The sequence below is a fragment of the Sturnira hondurensis genome, unplaced genomic scaffold, assembly GCF_014824575.4.
Source record: "Sturnira hondurensis isolate 20B ecotype Veracruz unplaced genomic scaffold, ASM1482457v3 Scaffold0020309, whole genome shotgun sequence".
Classification (NCBI taxonomy): domain Eukaryota; kingdom Metazoa; phylum Chordata; class Mammalia; order Chiroptera; family Phyllostomidae; genus Sturnira; species Sturnira hondurensis.
This window is the reverse complement of record NW_028092940.1, coordinates 632740-656898: the sequence shown is the minus strand read 5'-3', so window position 1 is coordinate 656898 and position 24159 is coordinate 632740. Positions and strand designations below refer to the sequence as shown.

At 53.5% G+C, this 24159-nt stretch overlaps 1 protein-coding gene across 9 annotated transcripts in view; it reads left to right on the top strand.

The window, feature by feature from the left end:
* PRKAG2 (protein kinase AMP-activated non-catalytic subunit gamma 2) overlaps positions 1 to 24159 on the top strand; it is a 194697-nt gene that overhangs the window by 128213 nt on the left and 42325 nt on the right. For 5 of the 9 annotated variants that reach the window (XM_037029475.1, XM_037029472.1, XM_037029473.1 and 2 more), the window contains one exon: positions 15392 to 15461. In XM_037029475.1, coding sequence (XP_036885370.1) covers positions 15392 to 15461 — 70 coding nt within the window. Of the gene's footprint in view, positions 1 to 14849; positions 14920 to 14970; positions 15091 to 15391; positions 15462 to 24159 lie in introns of those variants that run through there. The other 4 variants (XM_037029480.1, XM_037029479.1, XM_037029478.1 and 1 more) reach the window with 2 other exon arrangements.

The window sequence follows — 24159 nt, the reverse complement described above, 5'->3', positions numbered from 1 at the left end:
TGGAGGGAGGGCTGGGCGTGACACGGGCTGGTGAAAAGACACACAAGGTGCTGAACCTCGGGCCCTTCTCCACCCACACCTCTGTGCTAGGAAGACAGTGTTGCCTTTGAAGGGTTGGGGGGGGATCCGCCGAGATAACCTGCGTGAAGTCACCAAGGCTCCAGAGCCAGCAACACCAAAGTCAAGATTTGGCTCTGGCTGGTGTGGCTCAGTGGATTGAGCACCAGCCTGAGAACCAAAGGGTCACGGGTTCGATTCCCAGTCAGGGCACGTGTCTCGGTTGTGGGCCAGGTCCCCACTAGGGGGCGCATGAGAGGCCACCACACATTGCTGCTTCTCTCCCTCTTTTTCTCCCCCCTTCTCCTAACAGTAAATAAATAAAATCTTTTTTTTAAAAAAGTCAAGGTTTGAACCAAGGCGTTTTAGCTCCAAAATCCCTGTTCTTGGCATAGTTTCCTACCACCTCCAGCTACGTCTGAGCATCTCAGCCTAACAGTCGCACATGTATGCGCAGTCCGGGGGCTGGCACCCTCAGGCCCACGGGAATTAAAGTTTCATTCATACACAGCCACACTCGTGCCTTTCTGCTCCTTCTGTGACTGTGTCCCTGTCACAACAGCACAGGTGAGTGTTGGCCGCAGAGACCGGGTGGCCGGCAGAGCGTAAAATGTTTCCTGCCCTGCCTTTTTTCAGAAAAACATTGACTTCCGTGTGCCAGAGCTCCCACCCAGTGAACTGACGGGGCAGCCCATGCAAAGCAGCAGAATGAGACGGGTCCCCAGGAAGGCGAGAGGCCAGCCATTGAGTGGTGCCCCACCACAGATGCAGAGCAGGGTCCTTGGGGATCACAGGTGGCATCAGTCACCCGTCCTGCCCCCGAGGGACCCAGGAATCAGCCTGGCCATGACGCCGGCCAACTCACAGCTCATTCTGTGGAGTTAGGGCGAAGGATGCACATTCTTCCCGCCCTCAGGGTGTGATGAAGCCGCACGGGCTGCTTGCTGACCAGANCAGTGAACTGACGGGGCAGCCCATGCAAAGCAGCAGAATGAGACGGGTCCCCAGGAAGGCGAGAGGCCAGCCATTGAGTGGTGCCCCACCACAGATGCAGAGCAGGGTCCTTGGGGATCACAGGTGGCATCAGTCACCCGTCCTGCCCCCGAGGGACCCAGGAATCAGCCTGGCCGTGACGCCGGCCAACTCACAGCTCATTCTGTGGAGTTAGGGCGAAGGATGCACATTCTTCCCGCCCTCAGGGTGTGATGAAGCCGCACGGGCTGCTTGCCGACCAGACTGAGGACGTCTGGAGCAGTGTGCATTTAAGGTGGAAAGGCCCCCCTTCACCCCCTCAACCCCCATGGGTAGAGAAGGATGCAAATCAGACGTAAGCCCACAGGTGAGCATTGAGGATGGTTCGCAGCCTACCCAGATGGTGGTGCAGAGCAGAGAGGTGCTCAGACTTGCCTTTTCAAATTCTTTTCTTAAAAAATATTTTATTTTTGATTTTAGAGAGAGGGGATGGGAGAGAAATATCGATGTGAGAGAGAAACATCCGTTGGTTGCCTTCTGTGCACGCCCCAGGGGACTGAACCTGCAACCCAAGCATGTGTCCTGACCGGGAATCAAACTGGCGCCCTTTCAGTTCGTAGGATGATGCCCAACCAACTGAGCCACACTGGCCTGGGCCAGACTTGCATTTTAATAGAAGAATCAGTCCGGGGACAGGCTAGCCATTGGAATTTGCGGGGGAAAGGCCATGCCGGAAGCCTAGCAAAGACGTACTCGTCCGAGGAGAAATGGCCGAGGACCGAACGAAGGCCACAGTGAAGACCCAGAGGGAGGGACTCATTCTAAATGTACGTGGGAGACGGAGTAGGCCGGCCTCAGGGGTGCCCAGGTGCGTGGCACGTGGGAGGAGGACTCCAGTTTCCCCCCCGGCGACGATACATTCGGAAGGAGACGCAGATGTGGGGCAGGGGGGAGAGAAGACCCACCTTGGGCACATTTCTTCGGTTCCTCTGGGACGTTAAATAGAGACCTGAGGAGCCTGGATTGGAGAAACGAGGTTAGAAAACTGATGCTCTTTGTCCATGCGTGTTTCCAGGAATAAAGTCGAAGAAATCAAGACTCTGGGCACCTTTACCTCCCTGCAGGCCTCACGAGGAACGCTTGTTTCCTGACACAGTTGCACGAAAATGCATTTGGGGGGTTGGGGAGGGGTGCTGAACCCTGGCGGGTGGGAAAACCGCTGCACCTACTCGTGCATTCTAGTCGGGCTTGTCTTGATTTGCATTTAGATGGAAATTCTTTCGGCTCTGAACCAGGAGAGCCCCCTCACGCGCAGCCCTTAGAAAAGCATTAACCCGAGCGCGTGGGGCATCGTTGGTACACCGGCCGAATTAATAGCGGCCCCTTAACGACTCTGTCAGAATTAGCCATTGGAGCAGTGGAAAAGTTTACAGCCAGCCTGCTCTGGTGTCTCTCTGAGAAGGGCGAGCATAACCTGTTATGGAGTAACGGCCCCCGGGGCCTCCGGGAGTGCTCCCAGGGCCTGTTTCAGGAGGCTGTGTGTGGCCGCACGCTGTCCCTGCTGTTTCTGAGGTGTGGCGTGGAACCCCAGGGCGGCAGTGTTTGGGGTCCTGAGTAAGAGTGACGTCTGGTCAACCTGAGCATGGTTAGAGGAGAGGGGTGTTTTAATCAGAAAAGGGGGTTTTTTCTAAGGGACTACACTGAGGGTACCCTAACGGGAGCTCCGTGCCTCTTCCCGCACTCTGTCCAATGCCAGTTATAAGCCTCCTGCTTATTAGGTGTGTGTTCACCAGTAGGCAGGCTCATTTCGTATCCGGGTCTAGCCTGAGTGAGACACTCCATTCGCCTTCTTTGCGTTTGATTTCAAAAAATAGATTCATTTCTAATGGATTCATTAGAAATTTTTATTTAGTTAGTTATTTTTAGAGAGAGGGTTAGGGAGGGAGAGAAACACTGATGCTGGAGAGAAACATTGACTGGTTGCCTCTCGAACGCCCCCTACTGGGGACCTGGCCCTTGAACCCAGGCGTGTGCCCTGACTGGGAATCAAACCAGCAGCCTTTTGGTTTGCAAGCCGGCACTCAATCCACTGAGCCACATCAGCCAGAGCCACACTTAAAACTTTTTAAAAGTTCCTCGGATTATAAAAAGAAAAGTATAAAGAGAAGAAAAGCATCCTTCAATTCTACCTCTTTGAGACAGTTGAACTGTAGTGTGACTTTTTTGTTTTGTTTTGTTTGTTTTTACTTAGTCTTTGCCGTGCCTTTGAGCACAGACCAGAAGTAGACACGGTACACACATTGGACCATGGGGAGGCAAATCAGCAACTCAGCTTTTCCTTTATCAGTGTAGCCAGGGCCGCGTTCCGTGTCCGTAGTTGGGTGGGGAGGAGAATGTCATTTTTAAGTCTCATTTTTAGGCGTGGGGTCAGATCAGTGCTGGACTCATCAGGGGGGGTCACTTCATCGGTTACGTAAATATCTAACCAGTATGCTGAACACCTGAAGCTCGTATAACACAGAATATCAACTGTAATTAGAAAGTTGAGAAAGTTTTTAGGCCCTGGGTGCGTAGCTCCATTGGTTAGAGCGTCGTCCCGATACGCCAAGGTTGCAGGTTCAGCGTTGGGCCAGGGCCCACACAAGAAGCCACCAATGAACGCATAAATGACCGAAACAACAAGTCAAAGCCTCTCCCCACCGCCCCCCAACCCCCTTCCTCTCCCTCTAAAATAAATCAAAATTTTAAAAAATTCGAAACATTTTAAAAAGTCTTGTGTTCCCAAAAGGCGGTGGTCACAGGGCATCAACGCTTACTCTGCACTATTCCAATTACGACGTGCGCTGCTGGGCCGCATACAGGAAACAGATGAGACTTGGAGCCTGGTCACAAGGCGCGACTTCCCGAAGCCATCAGCCAGAGGTCTCGGTGACATTCGCTGCCGTCTCGGTAGACTCACTCAGCAGCAGTGAAATTCTTCAGGAAACAGGGTAGAAGATACTTCGGCACCTGGAGGCCGGGAGGGTTTTTGAGCTGCTCGCCTGCCCGAGGCTCAGCGGCCGCTCGGAGGAGTCGAGGGAACGGGGAGAGAAACAGTTTTCCCGCCTGCAGATCTGTCGTGGTGCTGGGCTCGCCGTCCAGCCTCCCGGTCTTATGATGGCTGGCAGCTGAAGATCGTTTGGGGGGATCCCCAGATACTACTGTCTGTGTTCGCTGCCCATAAATGGAGAGGCGTAGTACCAGGATGGTCTGTTCGTCTCCGGAACGTGATAGGGAAGGCCGCCAGCAGCCCTCTGTTGGCTGTGTTTGTTGTGTTCGAACGCAGCCAGTGGGAACTACGCGCTGAATTCCGTCAGAAAACTTCTCCGCACGCCCCCCCCCCAGGGGGCTGTATCTGGCACCCTGTGCCGAAGTAATCAGAGAAATCACGTTCAAAACAGAGGCTGGGCCCTCGGTGCTCGGTGCCAATCTGGGATCCTGCCAGTTCTCGGGACCCGCGGCCGCAGACGAGGCTGCGTTTTCACTCCGCCTGTCCACGTGTCCGGCCTCACACGTGCACCGCTGACAGAAAAGTCTGTTTCCCACCAGGCGTGGACGGTGGCCGGCTCTAACGTCGCATTCGGTGTGCTGCCGCCTGCCCTCCAGCGGGGTGGCTGTAACACACCTTCAGACACTTGGCAATACAAGCTGTAGGCCGGTTAAAATCACCTGGTAACACGTCCCTCCCGAAGGTGCTTGGGACGGTCTCGTTTGAGAGCTTCCGTGTGTGGTCTCAGCCCAGCCCTGACTCAGATCGGCCCTTCCGGTGGCAGAGAGCTTATGGAAATTGTCATTTCCAGTCTTCAGACGATCTTCAGTGGATTGGGGGACGGCAGAGGACAGCGGGCTGGGTCTGTGGAACAAATGGTCCCACCATCCTCCGAGCAAGATGCAGTTTATGCTTCCTTTACAAACAGAAACAGCGTTCAGCACCTGCGGGTTCTCGCAGCAAATGCCGGCTCTCCGCAGGCCTCTCGTCCTCCCAGGCAGTGTCTCCTGCCGGCGATGAAATCCGGGACTCCATTAAACGCCATGCGGCTGATGCCTGTTACCGGCCAGGCGCCCACTGGTTCAATTAGCTTTCACGCCAGCCCTGCACGGCCGATACCATTATCTACATGTTTCAGGTTCAGAATCCAGACTGAGAAAAATTACCTCGTCTGCTTGAGATTCTAGGACTAGTAAATGGGCCTACGTTTGAAACCTACGTGGCTGTTTGTTCTTTTTCCATTTTGCCCAAGAGCAGCCTCCCACTGAGAGCAGCTATCATTTGTGAGCACCAGGCCTGAGCTGAGGTGGGTACCAGGCGCAGAGCACACACGGGCTCGAGGCTCAGAGACCAACATGCCAGGGCTCAGCCCCAGGGGCCCGGCGGACTCACAGCCGGGGCCGTGGAGGGTGGAGGGGCCTGAGCTCTGAGGCCACAGCCCAGCCCATCCCCAGTGGCGCTGTTTGGTTTCTTTACTTTTTCTTTGCTCCGGTCCCACGTTCTGACTTTGAGATTAGTCTTGGAGATCTTAATAAAAAGAAGTACCCACCGACGCCACCACTTCCGGATTTTTAGCCCTGTTGGCTTTCGAATTCCGTGATGTTACATGAATCCAAGTGCTGGTCCAAGACAGTCAGGTGACCGCTCCTCCCTCGGTCCGGAAACCAAGGTCAGCCGTTGGCCTGACTCCGCAGGATGTCCCTGTCATGGACCCCTCTGTGTCCGGTCCAGTCAGAGGGTCTGCCCCTGCGAAGTCTGTGCCACGTCAGCTGTGTCGTCGGACTGAGGCTTCTACGTGTGAAGTGAGCTGTGGTCTTGCTTATTGTCGTGAAGCGTAGTTTGTGTTGTCATCCTTTTGGTGATTTTTTAATTCTTATTTGTTGATTTTGGAGGGAGAGGGGAAAGACACAGACAGAAACATCCGTTTGTCGCTGCGCTTATTGAAGCGTTCATTGCTTGATTCTTGTGTGTGCCCTGACGGGGGATCGCACCTGTCACCTTGGTGTACCACGAGAATGCTCCAACCCACCCAGCCACCTGGCCAGGGCTGGTGTCGTCCTTTTTACACTTTTAGTGTGAAAGTGTAAAAAGTGTAAAAACCCGGAAATTCCGGGTTTTCTTGCCGCATCCACAGCACACTCGTATCTCTCTCTGGCCACGATAGGCGACGTGCCTGCAACCTCGGGAACTTCAGCAGCACAATGGAGCACTGTGGAGATGTCAGGTTCAGACCGAATGTCCAGTTGTAGTTTATTCACTGGTGCCATTGCCCCGGGGAAACAACACGGTGGCAGAAAAGTAAAATCACCCGTTCTCCTATAGCCTGCGATGTACCTGGGATTTGGGCGACTCTCCTCAGGTTAAATTTGGGACCGATGTCCATTTTAAAGGTAAATTCAGCAGCAGCAATAAGACACCCCAGGCTTCTCTGACCTTCTTCCTCCTCCCCCTCACTTGCCTCCATTTCCCATCTGTGGCAACGTCTGCATGTCAGAAAGCACAGTAAGAGTTTGCGGGGGGTCGGGGGGTGCTAATGCACAGCCCCTGCATGCCATGGTCACCTGCCGTGAGCTCCTTTCATTCAACCCCTGATAATTGTTCTGCCTTTAAAACCTAAAATCCCAGCCCTGGCCGGGTGGCTTAGTTAGTGAGGCATCGTCCCACACACCAAAAGGTTGTAGGTTCAGTCCCGGGTCAGGGCACTTGCCCAGGTTGTGGGTTCTATCCCCAGTCAGGGTGTGTACGGGAGGCAACCAGTTGCTGTTTCTCTCTCCCATCGATGTCTGTCTGTCTGTCTCTCTCTCTCTCTCTCTGAAATCAATAGACACATCCTCAGGTTAGGATTAAAAACAAATGTTTAAAACCTAAAATCCCATGCACCTAGCGAGTTGCCCCAGTTTTTGTCCTGTTTCTGCTGCCCTGTTCTCCGGGCTGTGCTAAGCCCGTGTCACCGCATTGGGAAGCAGCTGGAAAGCAGGCCCTAGGAGGTGCTAGCCGGCCCAGGGGAGGGGAGGGGAGGGGAGGGGAGGGCAGGGGAGGGCAGGGGAGGGGCAAGGTCTGAGATGCTGGCGATCAGCTTTAAAAATAAAAAAAATCTTGTACTCGATTTAAAAAAAACAACAACTTTGTTCACTATTTAGGATCACTCCAAGAAAACAGCACTAATCTAAACTTTGATTTTTCAAGCTGCATTCTTTTTAGGAGAGTTTTATGAATAGTGTGCGAAGACTGAGCCACTGGGTTTTAAAGCCGAGGCAATAAAAAGGTGCTGGCAAAGCCTCTGAGGACGGAGCAGGAGCCCCAGGAAGCCCTGAGTGATATTTACGGCCACACGGGGCGGCTTTTGTGATCCCGCCTGTCTGCCTTTACGGGCTTGTCTTTGCTTCTGTAAAGACTTCATTGCTGTATTTAAAGGCTTCTTCTGATGCTTCTGTTTCCCATTGTTGCTCTAGTTTCTCTCCTGTTTATTTCCTGATTCACCGAAATACCAAGTGCAGACGATTTCTATTTCTGTGATGCTTCTCAGACCGTCTCACTTCATTCTTGCATTCATTGTAAAGACATTTCGCTGAGCCTTGGCTCTTCCTGTGTCTCCCTCTGCCCTTTACACGGACATTAAAACCTCTTCAGATTGCCCAAAACAGATGACACTCACATCCACTTCTTCTGTCCCACCGTGTGAAACCTACCTCCGTTCCTGTAGCTCCCAGTGATTTCTGACTCTCTTTCTGGTGTCTGCTCTGGCCCGGGAGCTGACTTGGTTAGAGTGTGTCATCCCAGTACACCGTGGTGGTGGGTTTGATCCCCCGTCAGAGCACATGCAAGAATCAACCAGTGAACAAATAACTAGGTGGAACAACAAATTGATGTTTTTCTCTCTCTCTCTCAAAATCAATAAATTTTAAAATAAAGAAAGAGCCTCAGCTGGTATGGCCCAGTGGATCGAGTGCCGGCCTGCCATCTTTGAAAGGGTCACAGGTTCAATTCCCAGTCAGGGCACATGCCTGGGTAGCGGGCCAGGTCCCCAGTAGGGGGTGTGCGAGAGCCAACCACACACTGATGTTTTTCTCCCTCTCTTTCTCCCTCCCTATCCCCTTTCTAAAAATAAATACCTAAAATCTTTTACAAAAGAAAGAACACTCTGTTCTGGGATGAAGGCCATATGGTCTGCTGGGTCCTGCAAGTATCCTCGCCTTCAGAGCGTTTCCTCTGTTGTCATCCAAACGCTCTCCTTTCCTTCAGCTGCTCCGGCGGGCCATGGAACATCGTCCAGCGAGGAATCCCCCCCCGCCCCCCCCACCCCCCCCACCCCCCCCAGCGAAACTTCACAGACCACTTCCGACACGTTCGGCCAGTCCCAGCCCCTTCTCCATACACGGCACAAACCTTCTTTTGCATTTCAGTTGAACTTTTACCTTTCTTAAAATAATAAAGGACGGCCCTGGCTGGTGTAGCTCCGTGGATTGAGCGCAGGCCTGCGAATCGCACGATCACGGTTCGATTCCCAGTCAGGGCACAGGCCTGGGTTGCAGGCCGGTTCCTTGCAGGCCGGTTCCCTGTAGGCTAACTCCCAGCAGGGGATGCATGAAAGGCAACCATACATTGATAAAAATAAATAAATAAATAAAAATAATAATAAGAGAAAAAAAAGAAATAATAAAGGACGGTATGCTGAAAATGTTGCATACTTTCCTTCCATCTTCCATATTAAAATGGCTACACAAAAACTCATGTATTTTAATAACTTTCTTTAATGCACGCTGACCTGACAGCTGTCACAACACAATCGAACAAAATTGTGTTGAAGGAAGTTAAAGACAACTAAGCACTACTAGAGACGTAATGGGGAAAAAAAAACACTGAACTTTTGGGCTGGCCCATTACGTCATGAGAAGAGACCAAGAATCAGAGACTTCTTCATAGGACCCCTTGTTAGGGAGTGAATAGGAACCATCCAACGGGCGGTGGAAGTCAGGAGATGGGTGTTCACACACCCTCCCCCCACCCTAAGGCCCCGCTGGCAGGAGAAGGTAAAGAGGTGAATGACCAGGCCCCGCTGAGCTGAGGAGCTGGCCCGACATTCCTGAAGGCTCCTGAGAGTCACCGACCGAGCTGTTTCACACGGGGCGTCATGAGAACAGTTCTGTGCATTTAAAAGGCCGCTCTGGCTCCAGGGCAGAAAAGGGCGAGACGGAAGGAGCTGGAGCTGCTCCAGCAGCCACACCTGAGACAGGGGCGGCGTGACCAGGAGCCGGAGTGGAGACGCAGGCAAGCGGGGCAGCCTCAGAGGACATGAGGTGGCAGAGTGGACACAAGCACTGTTTCTGGAGGCTGAGCCTCAGTTGTCTGTAGAAAGTTCAAATGGAGATGACTAGTCAATGGCTTCGCTGGAGAGAGCTGTCAGCTGGAAACCCAGGCTTGCGGTGGTCAGCCCCAAGGTGGGGGTGCGTGCTGGTTGGAAGGCACTCAACTCCTGTCCTGGCACCGGAGGCAGGTCCCCCACCTCCCTTTCCCACCTCACGGAGGACGTCTTTACAGAACAGAGCCAAGCCAGAGCTCAAAGGCAGCGTCAAAGCGTCCCCCAGCCAGCAACGTGGAAGCTGCGAGGTTCCAGACCCTAAATTATTCAGGAGCAACTCGCCCAGTAGTCCAGGTTGATTTATTTCTTGCAGTAGCTATTTAAGATGACAATTTTTTTTAAAAAAAAAAGGCAAAGTGAACTCATATCCACCTTCAGTGCAAAAAAGAAAGCTTTCACGGCAGTCCTTTTGCGATCAAATTTTCAGGCTGAAGTTCTCCTTCCCAAGAGTCCTTCAAAATACCGTATTTTGCAGCCCCCAGCCACAAGGACCTGGGACAGCAAACCTCAATAACGTAGCATTTTTCACCAACCCCTGGCAACCCATTTTTCACCATCGCCCTGGCAATGACTGTGTTTCTGGGGCATTCTCTCATTCAAGTTCAACTCAGCACTCAATGGACTTCCGGAGAGAGGGAGCGGGGAGTGTCACACACGCAGGCCCCTTCCGTCACACGTGGAACAGGGCCCCTGCCCTTTCCTGGCCCCTCCTGCCTTGCCCTTCCCCACCCCCACCCCACCTGAAGTTGCTAAAATTAAGTCAGGCAAACACATCTGTTGAGACTTCAAGAAAACATGACCACCATCGACTTTCAATTATTTGCACCAGCCAATCCGTCACTCCCTCGACCTCGTGCATCCTGGAGACGTTTCCTCTGCAGCCCTTTCTAGTCCCCTGGGACCGTGCTCCTTTCCAAGAAAGAAGACATGAGATTTCTAAGTGAAAACAACCTGTGGAAATAAACTCAGCCTTGCTAGTGCGATGCAGAACCGTTTTTATTTTCGCCGCCTCCTGTACACCTGCTACCAAGTGACGTCACCCCTACGAGGCTTACGGGAATCCGTGTCCATTTCTGTTCACCACCAGCTTCTGCAGGGATGGGGACAGGACGCTGGGGTCGGACGACCACGCTGGCAGGGTTGGCAGCCTCCCGAAAGACGCAGGGCAAACCCACTGGCTCCCCAATCTGCCTCCGAAAAGCGGTTCATCAGGGTCATAGGGGAAACTGATGGCGTGCTGAATCAACAGCAATGAGGGATGTCTTTTATATTTTTTTAATTAAAAAAAATTAGAACTATTTTTTAAAGATTTTCTTACTGTTATTCTACTACAGTTGTCCCATTCTTTCTTCCTCTGCCTTCCTCTGCCCACCCTACCTCCACCCCCCATCCCGGTCTTGTTAAATTATACCAAAATTACTGCAAAGGAAATAAAATGTGGACTTTTCAAAAAGTAAAATGATCGAAACTTCCACTATACCGCCATACTTTTTAAAAATCAAACAACAAAAGTGTTTTAAAAATTTAAAATAGAAAGAACAGCATAAAACATAAAGCAAATGGTTTTATACAGCTGTATAAAATAGTTGTGTTTTAGGCTAAGCGTTATTACAAGAGTCAGAGTATTTTAAAATTTTTTAGTTAAAAAAGTTACAGTACCTGGCTGGTGTAGCTCAGTGGATTGAGTGTGGGCCTGGGAACCAAAGGGTCACTGGTTTGATTCCCAGTCAGGGCACACGCCTGGGTTGTGGGCCAGGCCCCCAGTGGGGGGCACATGAGAAGCAACCACACATTGACGTTTCTCACCCTTTCTTTCTCCTTCCCTTCCCATCTGTCTGAAGTTAAATAAATAAAATCTTTTTTAAAAGTTACCATAAACTAAGGTTAATTTATTATTGAAGAAAAATCTTACTTTATAAATTTCGTGTGGCCTACGTTACAGTGTCTGTACAGTCTGTGGTAGTGCACAGTAGTGTCCTGGACCTTCATGTCCACTCACCACTCACTCCCTGACCCACCCAGAGCAGCTTCCAGAAACACGTACAAATGTAAGCTCCATTCCTGGTAAGTGCTCTTTACAGGGATAGCGTTTGCGGTCTCCTGTGCCCTTCCCTGGGCCTCTTCTGTGTTCAGATACACAAGTACTCGCCCTTGAGTTACCGTTGCCTTCGTTCTGCAGTGCAGCGGCCTGCTGTGCAGTCCCGAGGCCCACGAGCGGCGGGCCGTGCCGTACAGCCAGGTGTGCCGTGGCTTGCGCCATCCAAGTCTGTGGAAGTGCACGCCGTGGCGTTCACACCGTGATGCCCTCACCTAATGACACATTTCCCAGAAGGCATCCCCATCGTTAAGTGATGCATGCCTGTGGTTTGCTTAACCATTTACCCGATGAGCGGCCTCTATTATTTGCAGGCTGGGCCCTTACAAATGAAGCTGCCGGGAACATTCATATACAGGTGTTCATGTAAACATACTTCTCATGTTATCTGGGATGAATACCCAAGCGTGCAATTGCTGTGTCATGTCACAGCTACAGGTGTCGTTTCATAAGAAACCATCACACTGTCCTTCCAGAGCCGGGGTTCAATTTTGCATCCCCACAGCGAGGCAGACGTGATGGTGGTTGTGCATCCTCTGCAGCGTGGACCATTTTTATCCAGGCCCTTCTGATAGGTGGAGAGTGATTGCTTAGTGTGATGTTAATGTGCATTTCCCTACTGGCTAATGATGTTGGGCATCTTCACGTGTGCTCATTTGCCCCCTGTGTATCTTTTTCCGTGAAGTGTCTCTTCACATCTATTACCCGCGTTCTAACTGGATTTTTGCCTTACCGCTGGGTTTTGAGGGTTCCTCACACATTCCAGACGCTAGCCTTTTGCTCTGTGGCGTGTGAGTGTCTTCGTGAGCTCCGCGGCTTATCCGTTCATCCTCTTCTCCGAGTCTGTCACAGAGCAAACATTTTCATGTTAATGAGGTCCCACTTAATCAATTTTTCCCCGTTGGGCTCATGCCTTTGAGGGGAAGTCTCTTTCCTAGCCATGGGTTCTGAAGACGTTACTCAGCTTTTTCCTGAAAGTTCCCTTTTATCTTTACGTCCAGGATCCCACTGGAGCTCATTTTCGTAGAGGGCGGGAGGCCTGCGCTGAGGCGTGTTTTTTCGTCCATCGGTGCGCAGTGGCTCGAGCACCACGGCCTTTTCACCTTTGCAGACGTCAGCTGGACGCAGGTTGGGTGGGTCAGATTCTCTGTCTCGATGGATCGTGTGCCCGTCCCTCTGCCCATAGTCCGTAGTCTTTTTTTTTTTACCTCATTTTTCAATTACACTTTACATTCAGTGTTATTTTGTATTAGTGTCAGGTGTGCAGCATGGTGGTTCGACAGTCACATACTTTTCGAAGTGTCCTCCCTGATATTTCCAGTCCTCTCCTGGCCCCATCCGTGGTGATCACAGTACTACCGACCCTGTTCCACTGCAGAACTTTACGCCCCGGTGACTGCTCTGTAACCGCCAGTCCGTGCTTCTCAATCCCTTCCCCTTTTCCACCCAGCCCCCTACCCCTCCACCCCTCCACCCCTCTGGCAACCATCAGGCTGCTCTCTGTGTCTACGAGTCTGTTTCTGTTTTGTTCATTTACTCTGTTCTTTAAACTCTGCGTCGTGTAAGTGAAATCACATGCAGCACGCACAGTCCTGGTTGCTGCAGCGCTGGGGAAAGCTTCAGTGTCGAGCGAGTCCTCCCCCCTCGTTCTTTGTTTTCAAGACGGCTTTAGCTATTCTAGAACCTGAGTGTTTCCTTATAAACGTTCAACTAAGCGTGTCTAAAAAAAAAAAAACTGATCAGAATTTCAATAGGATTTGCATGAAACCTCCAGATCAGTTTGGGGGTGAACTGACATCCTTACTATGTTGGGTCTTCCAGTGAATCCCCAAACATGCAGTGGTTCTGCCTTTGTTTAGGTCTCTCTCTATTGCATCCGCCTTTTGTCACTTTCAGCCTACAGATCTTGTACGTTTCCTTCAGTATCTTACTAGGTATTTAATTTCCTTTGCAGCAATTGTTTAATTTTTAAATATTTTATCTGTTTATTTTTAGAGAGAAGGGAAGGGAAGCAGAGAGGAAGAGAAACATCAATGCGTGGTTGCCTCTCATGCACCCCCCCACCAGGGTCCTGGCCTGCAACCCTGACATGTGCCCTGACTGGGGATCGAACCAGCGACTCTTTGGTCCGAAGGCCCGAGCTCAGTCCACTGAGCTACACCAGCCAGGGATAATATTGTCTTGAATATCAGTTTTCTACATGTTCATTGCTACTATATAAAAATGAGATTGATTTTTATGTGTTGATCTGGTATCACGCATGGAACTCACTAGTTCCAGTTTGGGGGCTTTTTTTGGTTTGTTTGTTCGTTCACTTTTAGATTCCTTGGGACGTTCTGTGCAGAAAACCACGTCCGTCATCTGCGAATAGGGATGGTTTTGTGTCTTTCTTTGCAATCTGTATGCCTGCTATTAATTTTTCTTGCTTTATTGCAGCAGCTGGAACTTCCAGTACTTTGTTGAAAAGGGATAGAAAGCAGACACCCTCTCTTTATTCCCTGAACTTAGAAGGAACACATGCAGTCTTTGGCTGCTAAGCATAACACAGCTGTAGTTTTTACCATCAATCCTCTGACAAAATGTATTTTGTCCTTTTTTCTTCCTCCTACCTCGCCACCCGCTTCTGTTTAAGAAGAAGCTTAAGACTTAGGGTTTGGCCCGACTGAGATGACAGAGCAAAAAGAAAGCCCACGGGAGATTTCAGTACTTCCTTCTCCCCCAGCTGGGTGTGCAGGCGCGATAAAACCAAGTTCCTATCCAGAGGCCAGGGGCCCCCTGACAGTTCCAATCATCACCGGGGAGCTAGGCTCATTATCAGGGCCCTTGCACTGGGGTCTGAGCTGAGGGCCCCCTGGGGATGAGGCAGAAACTGGCGGTGACACATTAGAACCTCGGGAGTGGGTGCCCTGCCCGGCTGCGCTGCTCTCCCCGGCGGCTGGCGCTAGGCTGCCAGCCAGCGCTGCCTGCCAACCTGAGCTGGCGATAGGAGAGTCTCAGATACCAGATGCAGAGCGACAGAGTGGCCAGGGGCAGGTTTAGATTTGTGCGAGCTTTTGGCAGCGGCCCACCCAAAGAAGGGAGTCGTCGGACAGGCAGCGAATTAAGACTCCCGTGGCTGGTAACGGTGGCAGCCGCAAAGTGCAAGCACGGTACCTAGGACCCAGAGCACAGTTCTTTTTGGTGCGCGAGGGGGATGGGCAGTTTAACCTACAATTTAAAAAAGAAGTGCAGTCACCCTGGCCCTCCGAGCTTTCCCCTCTGGGCCCCGCCCCCCGCTCCGCGCGCCGCCCCGCCCCCGCGCCCCACCCACCCCCGCGGCGCGCCCCTCGCGCCCCACCCCCGGGCTGGCCCAGGCCGCACCTGCGCAGGTTAAACCCGCGGGAGCGCGCGGGCCGTGGGTGCGGGGAGGTGAGCGGAGGTGCACGGCGGAGTGGGAGGGCGAGGCGGCGATGAGGACGCGGGCCTCCTCGGCTAATGGCCGCGCGGCCGGACAGGGACAGGGGACCAGGGCCGCGGCTGGAGGGGATGTGCCAGCCGCTCGCGCGCCGGGGTCCTCTTCCCACGCGTTTTCCTCCGCCGGTCGGTACCAAAGCCGCTGGCAGGGGAGGGCGGGCCGTTCCACTCGGGGAGGGGCGCGGGCCCGGCGGGGGCGGGCCGGGGGGCTGGGCCGCGCCGCGTCTCGTTCCGTCCGGTCCGCGCGCGGAGGCCCCTCCTCCCGGCGGCGGCGGCGGCGGCGCGGGGTGAGGCCCCAGCGCTCGGCCGGGCCGCGGAGCCCGCCCCCGCCCTCCCCACCACCCGACTCCCGCGTCCCCGCGCCCCCGCCCCGCGCGGGGACGAGCGCCGCCGAGCGCATGCTGATCCCTGTCCTCTTCCTCCTCAGGCGGCGCTGGCGGCGGCCCCCCGACCCGCGGAAGCCGGCATGCTGGAGAAATTCGAGTTGGAAGAAGAAGGTGAGTGCCCCCCGCCGGGACGCGCCTCCGCTCCAGCGCTCAGGGGCCGGGCCGCCAGCTCCCCACGCCCCGGAGGCCGCGCACCCCGCCGCGCGCCCGGCCGGCGTGCCGGGTGGCCGGCGATGGAGGCGCGGGGCTGGCGGGGCGCGTCTGCAGTGGCCCGCGGTGCCTCCGCAGGGGAAGCCGAGCGGGGTTCCAGGATGGTCGCTCCTTTTGTCCTTACCAGCCGAACCCGAAAGAGAGCCAGGTGTCATGCAGTAGTAATTGCCTGTAATGCCGCAGGGGCAACCCCCAAATTCTGTTTATGGTCCGTCCCTGTGAATAACGCAAACTGTCCCCTGATGTGTATTTGCGAAAACACCGCCGCCAGGGTGTGTCGTCTTGTTGTAAATAGGGAAAGTTAAATGGGAAGCCCTGGAGCCGCCGAGTGACTTGGTCTGGAGTTCAGGTGACTCTGTCGCTCCATCATTCCCGCCGCCTCTTCTCTCGCTGGGTTCCCCCGCCCCCGCCCTTTTTTTTTTCTTTCTTTCTTCATCTGGATCTTATTTTGAAGCTATTAAAAACGTAAAGGGAATGGTTTGTTCTTTGGCAAAATTAATGTTTAAAAGGGAATACAAGGTTTTGCCTGGGTCTTACTTTGAAACTTAAAAATTTGAAAGGGAATAATAGCTTGATTTTTGGCAAAATCAGTGGTTCAAGTGGAATAGAATGAGCTCAAAGCGAGAAGAGAACTTTGTGTAAGATGCTTGGCAATTTGAGGAATTTGAAGGACTTGCATACTGCCTTGTGGACTTGCATTATTTATTTAGTGAGCTTCTCTTTTTCCCTAAGGGTATTATTGATGGAGTCGAGCTCCCGGGACAAAGAATGTGCCGTGTGGATGCTTGCGCCAACTTTGCTTTAATACTCCTGCCCATGTACAGTCAGTCAGGCACTTCCTTAAATGATATGCACAGGCAGCATGAGAATGTAGCCCGGTAGGTAGCGTGAGGCCAGTGCCTACGTTTATTTTGCTTTAGATTCCCTGTAGCATTCCACAGACACCTTAGCTAGAAAGTAATGTGTTCCCAGTAACTAGCATTAAAGGTCTGCATCCATATTTATTACTAACAAGCAGTTGCATGATATATATTGCAGAATTTTACTGGGACTTCATTTGCATTTTATCCTGCTGAGAAACCCGCCTCATTATTCCGTTGTTTTATTATATCGCAAGTCAAATTTTGGCCACTGTCCACGGGCAGTGTGTTGTGCCCCCCACCTTTCCGTTAAGATTTTCTATTAAAATCCCCCAAATCATAGGGAATTTTCTTTGTCTGTGCTGTTAGTAACAGTGAGAACCCACTGCATTTCATCGTTTTTTGCAGATTCACCTGGGCACAAAGGGAAAAATGGCGGAAAGGTGCTAATAAGAGGGTTACCACAGTTACGGTCCCAGAACCCAGGCCCAGCTTCAAACCATAGCTCTCCTTCTTATGCAGCTGTGTGACCTTGGACAAGTCACTCAACCTCTCTGTGCCTTAGTTTCCCCATTTGTGAGAGAGCGCCGTATCAGGGTATTTTGAGGATTAAAGGAAATAGTCCATACAGGGAGGTTTAGCACAGTGTGTAAACTCCGAGGAGGTGTTATTAACTTCCGTGAGCGTTGCTAACAGTTATCTCTTAACCACTGCACTGAATTCATGGACTTCCTCCGGCCTTTATCGGTGAATTCCAACACAGAGATTCTTCTCAGCACAGGGCTCGATAGGTTCTTTTCTTAATGGAGATTTAGTGATTTAATTATGTTCCATCGCTCAGAACAGATACATAGGCCTTATTTCCTTTGCCTTGTTCCTGCCGGTGGAGTGAATGTACAGCGGGAAGCCTGAGCACAGGAGAAAGGGAAGTTCCCGTTTTCGCTGGTCTGTTTTTATCTCTGTTGCTGTCGTTGCGTTAAAGCAGGCCGCACCCCACAGATACCCCTGCCGAACTTTTCTAGATTGTTCAGGAGGCAGAATGTTAAGCAATTGCTCTGAAGCTGTTAGGAGAAGGAGTGGTGTTGGTGTGTTGTCTGAAATGCTGCTTTGGTGTTTTGTTTTTTTTTTTAACTGAGATTGCTTATTCATCCAAAATACGGAAAAACTGAATATCAAGCAGAATCGTGCATTTATTTTTGGGGGAAAAAATTCTAACATAAGACATCACACCTTTAAATAATCCTGTGAACCGATGATGTGTTAGCAGCCTACATAATAGATAGCTGATGAGTTGATCCTCATTTAATCTTTAAACTTCCTCCTTATCCAGATACTGCCATAATTTATGCATCGAGGTCCGGAAGCATTACTTAGATGGAGATACATTTAGTGTGTGCGGCAACACACGATTCCTGGTATTTTGTTACTAAGTGTTTTTCTGTTTCCTAATAAATTATAACTGATGCTGTATTTGTTGGAAGCAAATCGGAAGCGTTAGTGAAATTGGAGTCATATCTCAAAATGTCATTTGCTCCTGGGAAGAAGGAAGGAGCCGTCTGGCGATGTCCCCTGTGTCGTCTGGGTCTTTTCAAGGATCCTGATGCCGCTTCCTGCTGTCAGCTCTGCGGACTGTCACAATGTGACCGAGGGGCCTTCCTGGAGCGTGGGTGGATGGCTCCACTGCTTTATGGGAAAATCTTTACTGCTTTCCCCCGACTGTGTACAGGATAAGCACCTGCTTTTCTTCATTGGTGGCCTCATTGCTTCCTCCCAGCCCCACACACCAGTGGCAGGAGAGCTTTCTGGGCGTAAAAATCGCCAGAGACCTTTTTAGGAGGCAGGTTCCAGCTCCGTGGGTCTGGGGTGGGACCTGAGCGTCTGTGCTTCCCCTGGGTGCCCCTGCCTCACAGACGCCTCTCTGAGTAACAAGGCTCTGGACCAGGTGTCCCCCAGCTTCTGCAGAGGGCCAGCTGGTCTCGGTCTCCAGCGCCATCTCGCAGTTCGCCTGTGCCACGGCGAGGCAGGTGGCAGCCAGGGACCAGACCAGTCCAGTAAAACTGCATACAGAAAAAGGGCCAGACTCGGCCTGCAGGCGTGGTTTGCTCTGCGTGTCCCTCCCGGTCATGGTACGTCCCCTCTCATCTCTGCGTCTCCAGGTATTACCACTTACGGGAGTAAGGCCTTCTCGCCCGGTGCGCAACCTGACGGTTCACCGTGGCCCGCCCCACACCTCACCCTCTCTGTGAGGCCCCAAGTCCATTTCCCTAACAATTCATCTCTTTCCCTCCCCAGTGCCTTCTGTAGCTGGCACGTAATAGGTGTTCAACAGTAGTTTGATTCCTCAGTGAGCATAGTAAAGGTTTGTACAGCAGTCCCTCATCCCCCACAGGGGATATGATCCAAGACACCCGATGGACGTCGAAAGCCACACATAGTCCCAAAGCCTGCAGTGCCCTGGTTTTCCCTGTGTGCGCACCTCACGTACCTTTTTGCTCGCAGGAAGCAGTGTGTGGCTTCCCTCTGGCATATCCAAACTGCTGGCATCACTGTGTGTGCACGCTTTGGGGTCATCCTTCAGTAAAATCAGGGCAACTCGGACACAGGCCCTGCCACGCCAAAGTGGTGGGACCTGATGGCGGCAGGGATGGCTGAGTGACTCACAGGCAGGCGCGTCCACAGTGGGGAGACGCTGGATGGAGGGAGGTGTCCCTTCCTTGGCAGGTCAGAGCAGGGCTGGTGTGACATTGCCCTGAGCTACTCAGAATGGCTCCCAGCTTAAAGGGGATGGATCATTTAGTTTGGGAATTTTCCATTTAATGTTTTCGGACCCCAGTTGACCGTGGGTAACTGAAACCAAAGAGAGGGAGCTCTGCCGGGAATGTGGGGGTCAGGGTGTGCAAAGAGAGGGGAGCAGTGCCCGGCCCAACCTCCTGTCTTCGCCTCCCAGGTTTTGTGTTGCTCTCGTCGTCACATCTCAATGCGCCTTTATCGGGATTAACTGTCTTAAACTTACGGAATGTCGAAACCCAGCCCACGAATTCGCTGAGGGAGGGGAGTGTCAGCAGCCTGTCCCTGATCAACACACCTGTCACTCTGGCACTTGAAGAATCTCCTCTTGGTGTCCTGGCCGCCCTCTTTCTCTGTCAGCTGTCACAGACTCCTCAGTGATGCAGATGTCCCCTAAGGTGCTCTGGTGGCTTTTCCCACCTGTCCTGCCCCTCCCGCACCACCTCCTTCCTTCCCCCCCCCCAGCGGCCCATTCTTGTCCTGGCTGCTCCTCCTCCACCTGTAAGGCATTTTTCAAAGTACAGCCTTTTCGGAACGTGTCCCCAGACCCACATTCAGAGCAAGGTGGGTCAGCCTGGACACTCCCAGTGCCCTCGTGCACGGACAGACGGGCAGTGTGTGTGCCCGTGGTTTTCATTTTCGGGGGATGGGACGCTTGGGGGGAAATGTATAAAAAAGGGGGGGACAGATGATGACACAGAGGCTGAGAAATGCCGCTCTGACTTGCTTAAGGGAGAACCCTCTCTGTGTGTCCGAGGTCCCTGGGTAAAGCAGTCCCCGTGGCCAAGCTTCAGAGCAGCCAGCCGCTCAGGGAGGCTCCTGCGAGCACTTGACCATTTAAGGACGATAGAGTGACGGGCCCTGACCTCTGGCGGCAGACACAGTGCAGCGTCAGGGTTGCCGGGACAGCACAGCCGGGTTGCTCCTCCATCAGGCCCCCCTTCCGAATTGGCATACTCACCTGAGACGGATTGTGTCTTGGTTATGCAAGTAGTCACAGCTTTGTGAGATATTTACAACGAAATGCTTCGCTGGCCGGCCCTGCGTTGCAGGCTGACCATATTTAGTCAAGCGTAGGCGCAGTTTTGTAGCCTCCGACATCGGACGCCGCTTCACATCGATGGCATCTTTATTTGGGGGGAGAGAAGGCCTGTCTGGGAGGCCCAGGGGTTGTGTTACCTCAAAGGAAAAGGTCCCTAACTGTTAGACAGAAGAGTGTGCGCAGGAGGCCTGGGGGGCTCCCAGAATTGGGGCCAGCTTCCCAGGGAAAGGAAAGGCATCCGGTGCCAAGCCAGCACTCCGTCATCTCGGGGATGAGGGAGCTCCGTCACCTGTCCTCTGGGGACCGACTTGGCCTGCTCCTCCTCGCTGGGCACCCTGCTCGGACCCGCCTGTCAGCAGGCCGGAGCCCAGACAGCTGCCCGACGATGCACTCCCCCCCCATCCCGCCCCCCCGACGTGGGAGCTCTGCGTGGGGTGGGTGGACCGGGGAAAGTTGTTCCGCCCGTGGATTTTGAAGTCAGCAAACTGACTCTACAAGGCATTCGGCGTTCGCTGGGGGGAAAATGGAGGCTTCGACACCCTTTCTAACGATTATAATCGTCGGCACATGCCCAGTGCGGTGAGGCCCTGTTCTGTGAGTCCTCCCCATGTAGCTCCTCCGAGCCGCAGAACACCCCGAAGAAGTAAATGTTTGTAGCAACCCCCTTTTTGTAGAGGAGGAAACTGAGAAAGTAGGAGATTAAATAAATCCCCTGAGGGGACTTTTTTGGGAAGTAGGGGAACCGGGCGGAGCCTCAGAGCATCCGCAGCCTTGCTCCGGGCCTGTCTGCCTGACTGACAGGCGGCAACCCGGTGTTCGGAAACCCCCTTCCGGTTCTCACCTCCTCGCCCCCAGTTCATGGTGCCCCCAAACCCCCGAGGTGCATACAGTGAGTGGCTCCTTTTTACAGTCAGCAAAGACGACTGTTCCCTTCCCTCCCACACGGCGGTCTTTTTCCTCCTGGGTGTCTGGCTGTTGGTTTCCATGATGGTTCTCACTCTTTTCCTTCTTCGGTTGGGTAACAGGCTTCGTGAGCCTGTTCACATACCGCCAGTTGCTCCTCTTCCCTGAGTTTTAGACGTGGGGGGCCTCCCCCGGGCCCGTCCTCTCTACACCCTCATCCCCACCCACCCTGGGTCCTTTTGTGGCTTTGGTTACCACGGCTCCCACTGCCGGGTGCTTCCATCCCAGGGATTGAGTTACCGCGGCGCTTCAATAACTGATGATCCCAGGTGGGTGTCTCCAGCCAGAGCTCACCTGAGGATCCAGTTTCCTGCTCGGTGTCTCTGCCCGATGCATTTCGAGGCCCGTCTGTTCTGGTCTCCTGCCCTCCCCCTCCTCCTCCTTTTTTTTTTTTAAAGCCAGTCTGATTCTGTAAGTGTCACTGCCTCCATTGAGTTTATTTGCTCTTCCTTTTAACAAGAATGGTGTTTAGCTGAGGCTGTCTCTCGGGCATCTCACGGGGACCTCTGCCCCCACCAGGCCAGGCTCCCACGCTCCCACGCTCTTCATCGGTTAAGTAGCCAGACCTCTCTCTCCCAGCATCGACTCTGGCCTCTCTGACCGACTTTACCAGCTGCTGTCAGAGAGATTTTCTACAAACACCTGCCTAGCTGCGTGACGTCCATGATTCGGAGCCTGCGGTGGCTTTCCTCGTGGGAGCCCGAGTTTCTCAACGCTGTTCTCCGAGGTCCCTGCTTCCTCTCCCTGCTGCCTCGGCGCACACCTGTCTCCTTGCTTCCCTCCCGCTCTCCTGGCCTTTCGGTTCTGCTCTCCGCCAGGGCCACGGCCTCTGTGCCGTCTGCACCTTGCATAGGCTGTTCCCTCTCTCTGGAGTGTTCTTCCCTCTCCTGGGCTGCAGATGGCCGCCTGCGTGTTGCGGGCTTGGGGAAGCCCGTCCGGAAGCCCCAGGCAGGACTTCGAGTGTGGTCTCACCACCCCTCCCAGCGGGGCGGGGCTGTGCAGGAGAAACGCGTTCACTCACTTCCTCCTGCTCCAGCACAGACGCTCAGTCTGCCTCCCGGGTCCTTGTTTCCGAGGAGGAATTGAGGCATCTCTTTCTGTTTGGGGCGACCAGAGGACGTCCTCCACTCCAGTTAGTGTGTGCTGATCCCAGAGCAGGGTCGCCCTGGAAGGCAACTGGGGCGTCTCCCCCCCCAGCAGGGGGTCCGAATACACCGGTCACGGCGGGGGGGGGGGNGCGAAACCCGCCGGGGGGGGGGGGGGGGGGGGGGGGGCCATGCTGTTGCCAGGCAGCAACAGCATGGGGGGGAGGTGGTGTGATCGCTTGCTGATGTAAACGGGGGTCTGAGGAAGCCTTCCAGGTCCTTCTCTGGTGGTCGGGCTGGCGCAGATGTGTGAGAGAGAGGCTGATGCACCTCCGGTAACAAAGGCGGCCAGTCCTTTGGGGCGGAAACCAGTTTGGGAGCCTTTGGGATACATTTGAGTCACTTTTTTTTTTTTTTTTACTGTTTAATTTGTGGTGCCTGTCTCCCTCCGAGCTATTTCCTGTGGCTTCCGAAGGTTGTGATTCATGTGTGTTTGGTCGTATTCGTTCATTTGTAATGAACAGGGGTATCTTCTAGGTTGTCACACATTTCCCTTGAAATGCGGCAGTTACTCACTCCATTGGGACCTTGTTCAGACACCCACGTCCACATCCTCCTCGTTTATTCCAATCCTTCCTGTGGCCCTCGCTGTCACCTTGACCTCTCTGGCTTTGGGGTGTGCCCCCCTTGGCAGCTGCGGGTGTAATTAGAGTCACCGTTACTGAGAGTGTGACTCAGCCCCGGGTCAGAGTCCCGTTTCTCCTGCTTCGAAGCCGAGAGACCTCAGGCCGGGTGTTTCGGGCCTCGCTCACTTGCTCGCTTCGAGTGTGAGCAGGAAGGAATAAAAGAGCCCGGCCAGGAGGGTTCCGTGAGGGTCGAATGACGTGAGCATAGTGTGTGCTCACTCCCAGTGCCTGCCCTGGCGTCGCCGCCTCCAGAAATGTCACCTCGGGCATGACTGGTGCAAAGACCAGAAAGGCAACTCAGCACAAATTCAGGTCGCTGTGAGCACATCCCCGAGGGGCGGTTTGGTGTCCTGCGACCAGACTTTTCCCTCGTGCGCCCCGGGTGCCCTGTCCCGTCAGCCTGAGCGACTGGCTGTCGGAGTTTCTCAGTCCCCGTTCTTCAGGGTCACCCTGCAGCAAACATGGACTTGTCCCCACTTTACAGAGGAAGAAGGTCAGACCCACAGGGATCCTGTTGGTGGCTCCAGGCCACACACACAGCTGGTCATGGCAGTTTGGGTCCAGCTTCCGTCTGGATTTGCCCACCTCCTCCTGCACTCGATCCCCAGCCAGAGCCCCCATCAGCGAAGGCTGGCCGCCTGCCCCGCACCCTGGAGGGAGGGCCCTGAGGCCCTCGGGCTCACAAAGGACACTCCTGCCGTCTGTGCCCCACCCTGCCAGTCGTCATTGTATATTTGGTTGGAAATCGTAGTGCTTACCCGAATCACAAGAACCATGGCATGCCGCTTCAGGCAGCCGGCAGGAGGATCTGTTGGAAAAGGCTTGGCCCTGGGGGTGTGCAGGCAGTGGTGGCCCCAGGTTCGGATTCTGGTCACCTGTACCGTGTCCGTCGGTGTGCGGGCTGCCACCTGGGCGCCTTGGGGCTGTTTGCCGAGTACCCTCGCTTACCCCTCTTCCTTCCTAAAACCCTGTGAACAGTACCCACCAAGTCAATCACAGAACGTAGTCTCGCTCAGCAAAAACTAAACTTAGATCCTGGAAGAGACCAGTAAGGTGGATAAACCTTTGCCAAGTCTGTTTAAAAAAAATGGGTGAAGCCCTGGCTGGCGTAGCTCAGCGGATTGAGCACGGGCCTGCGAACCAGAGGATCGCGGTTCGATTCCCAGTCAGGGCACA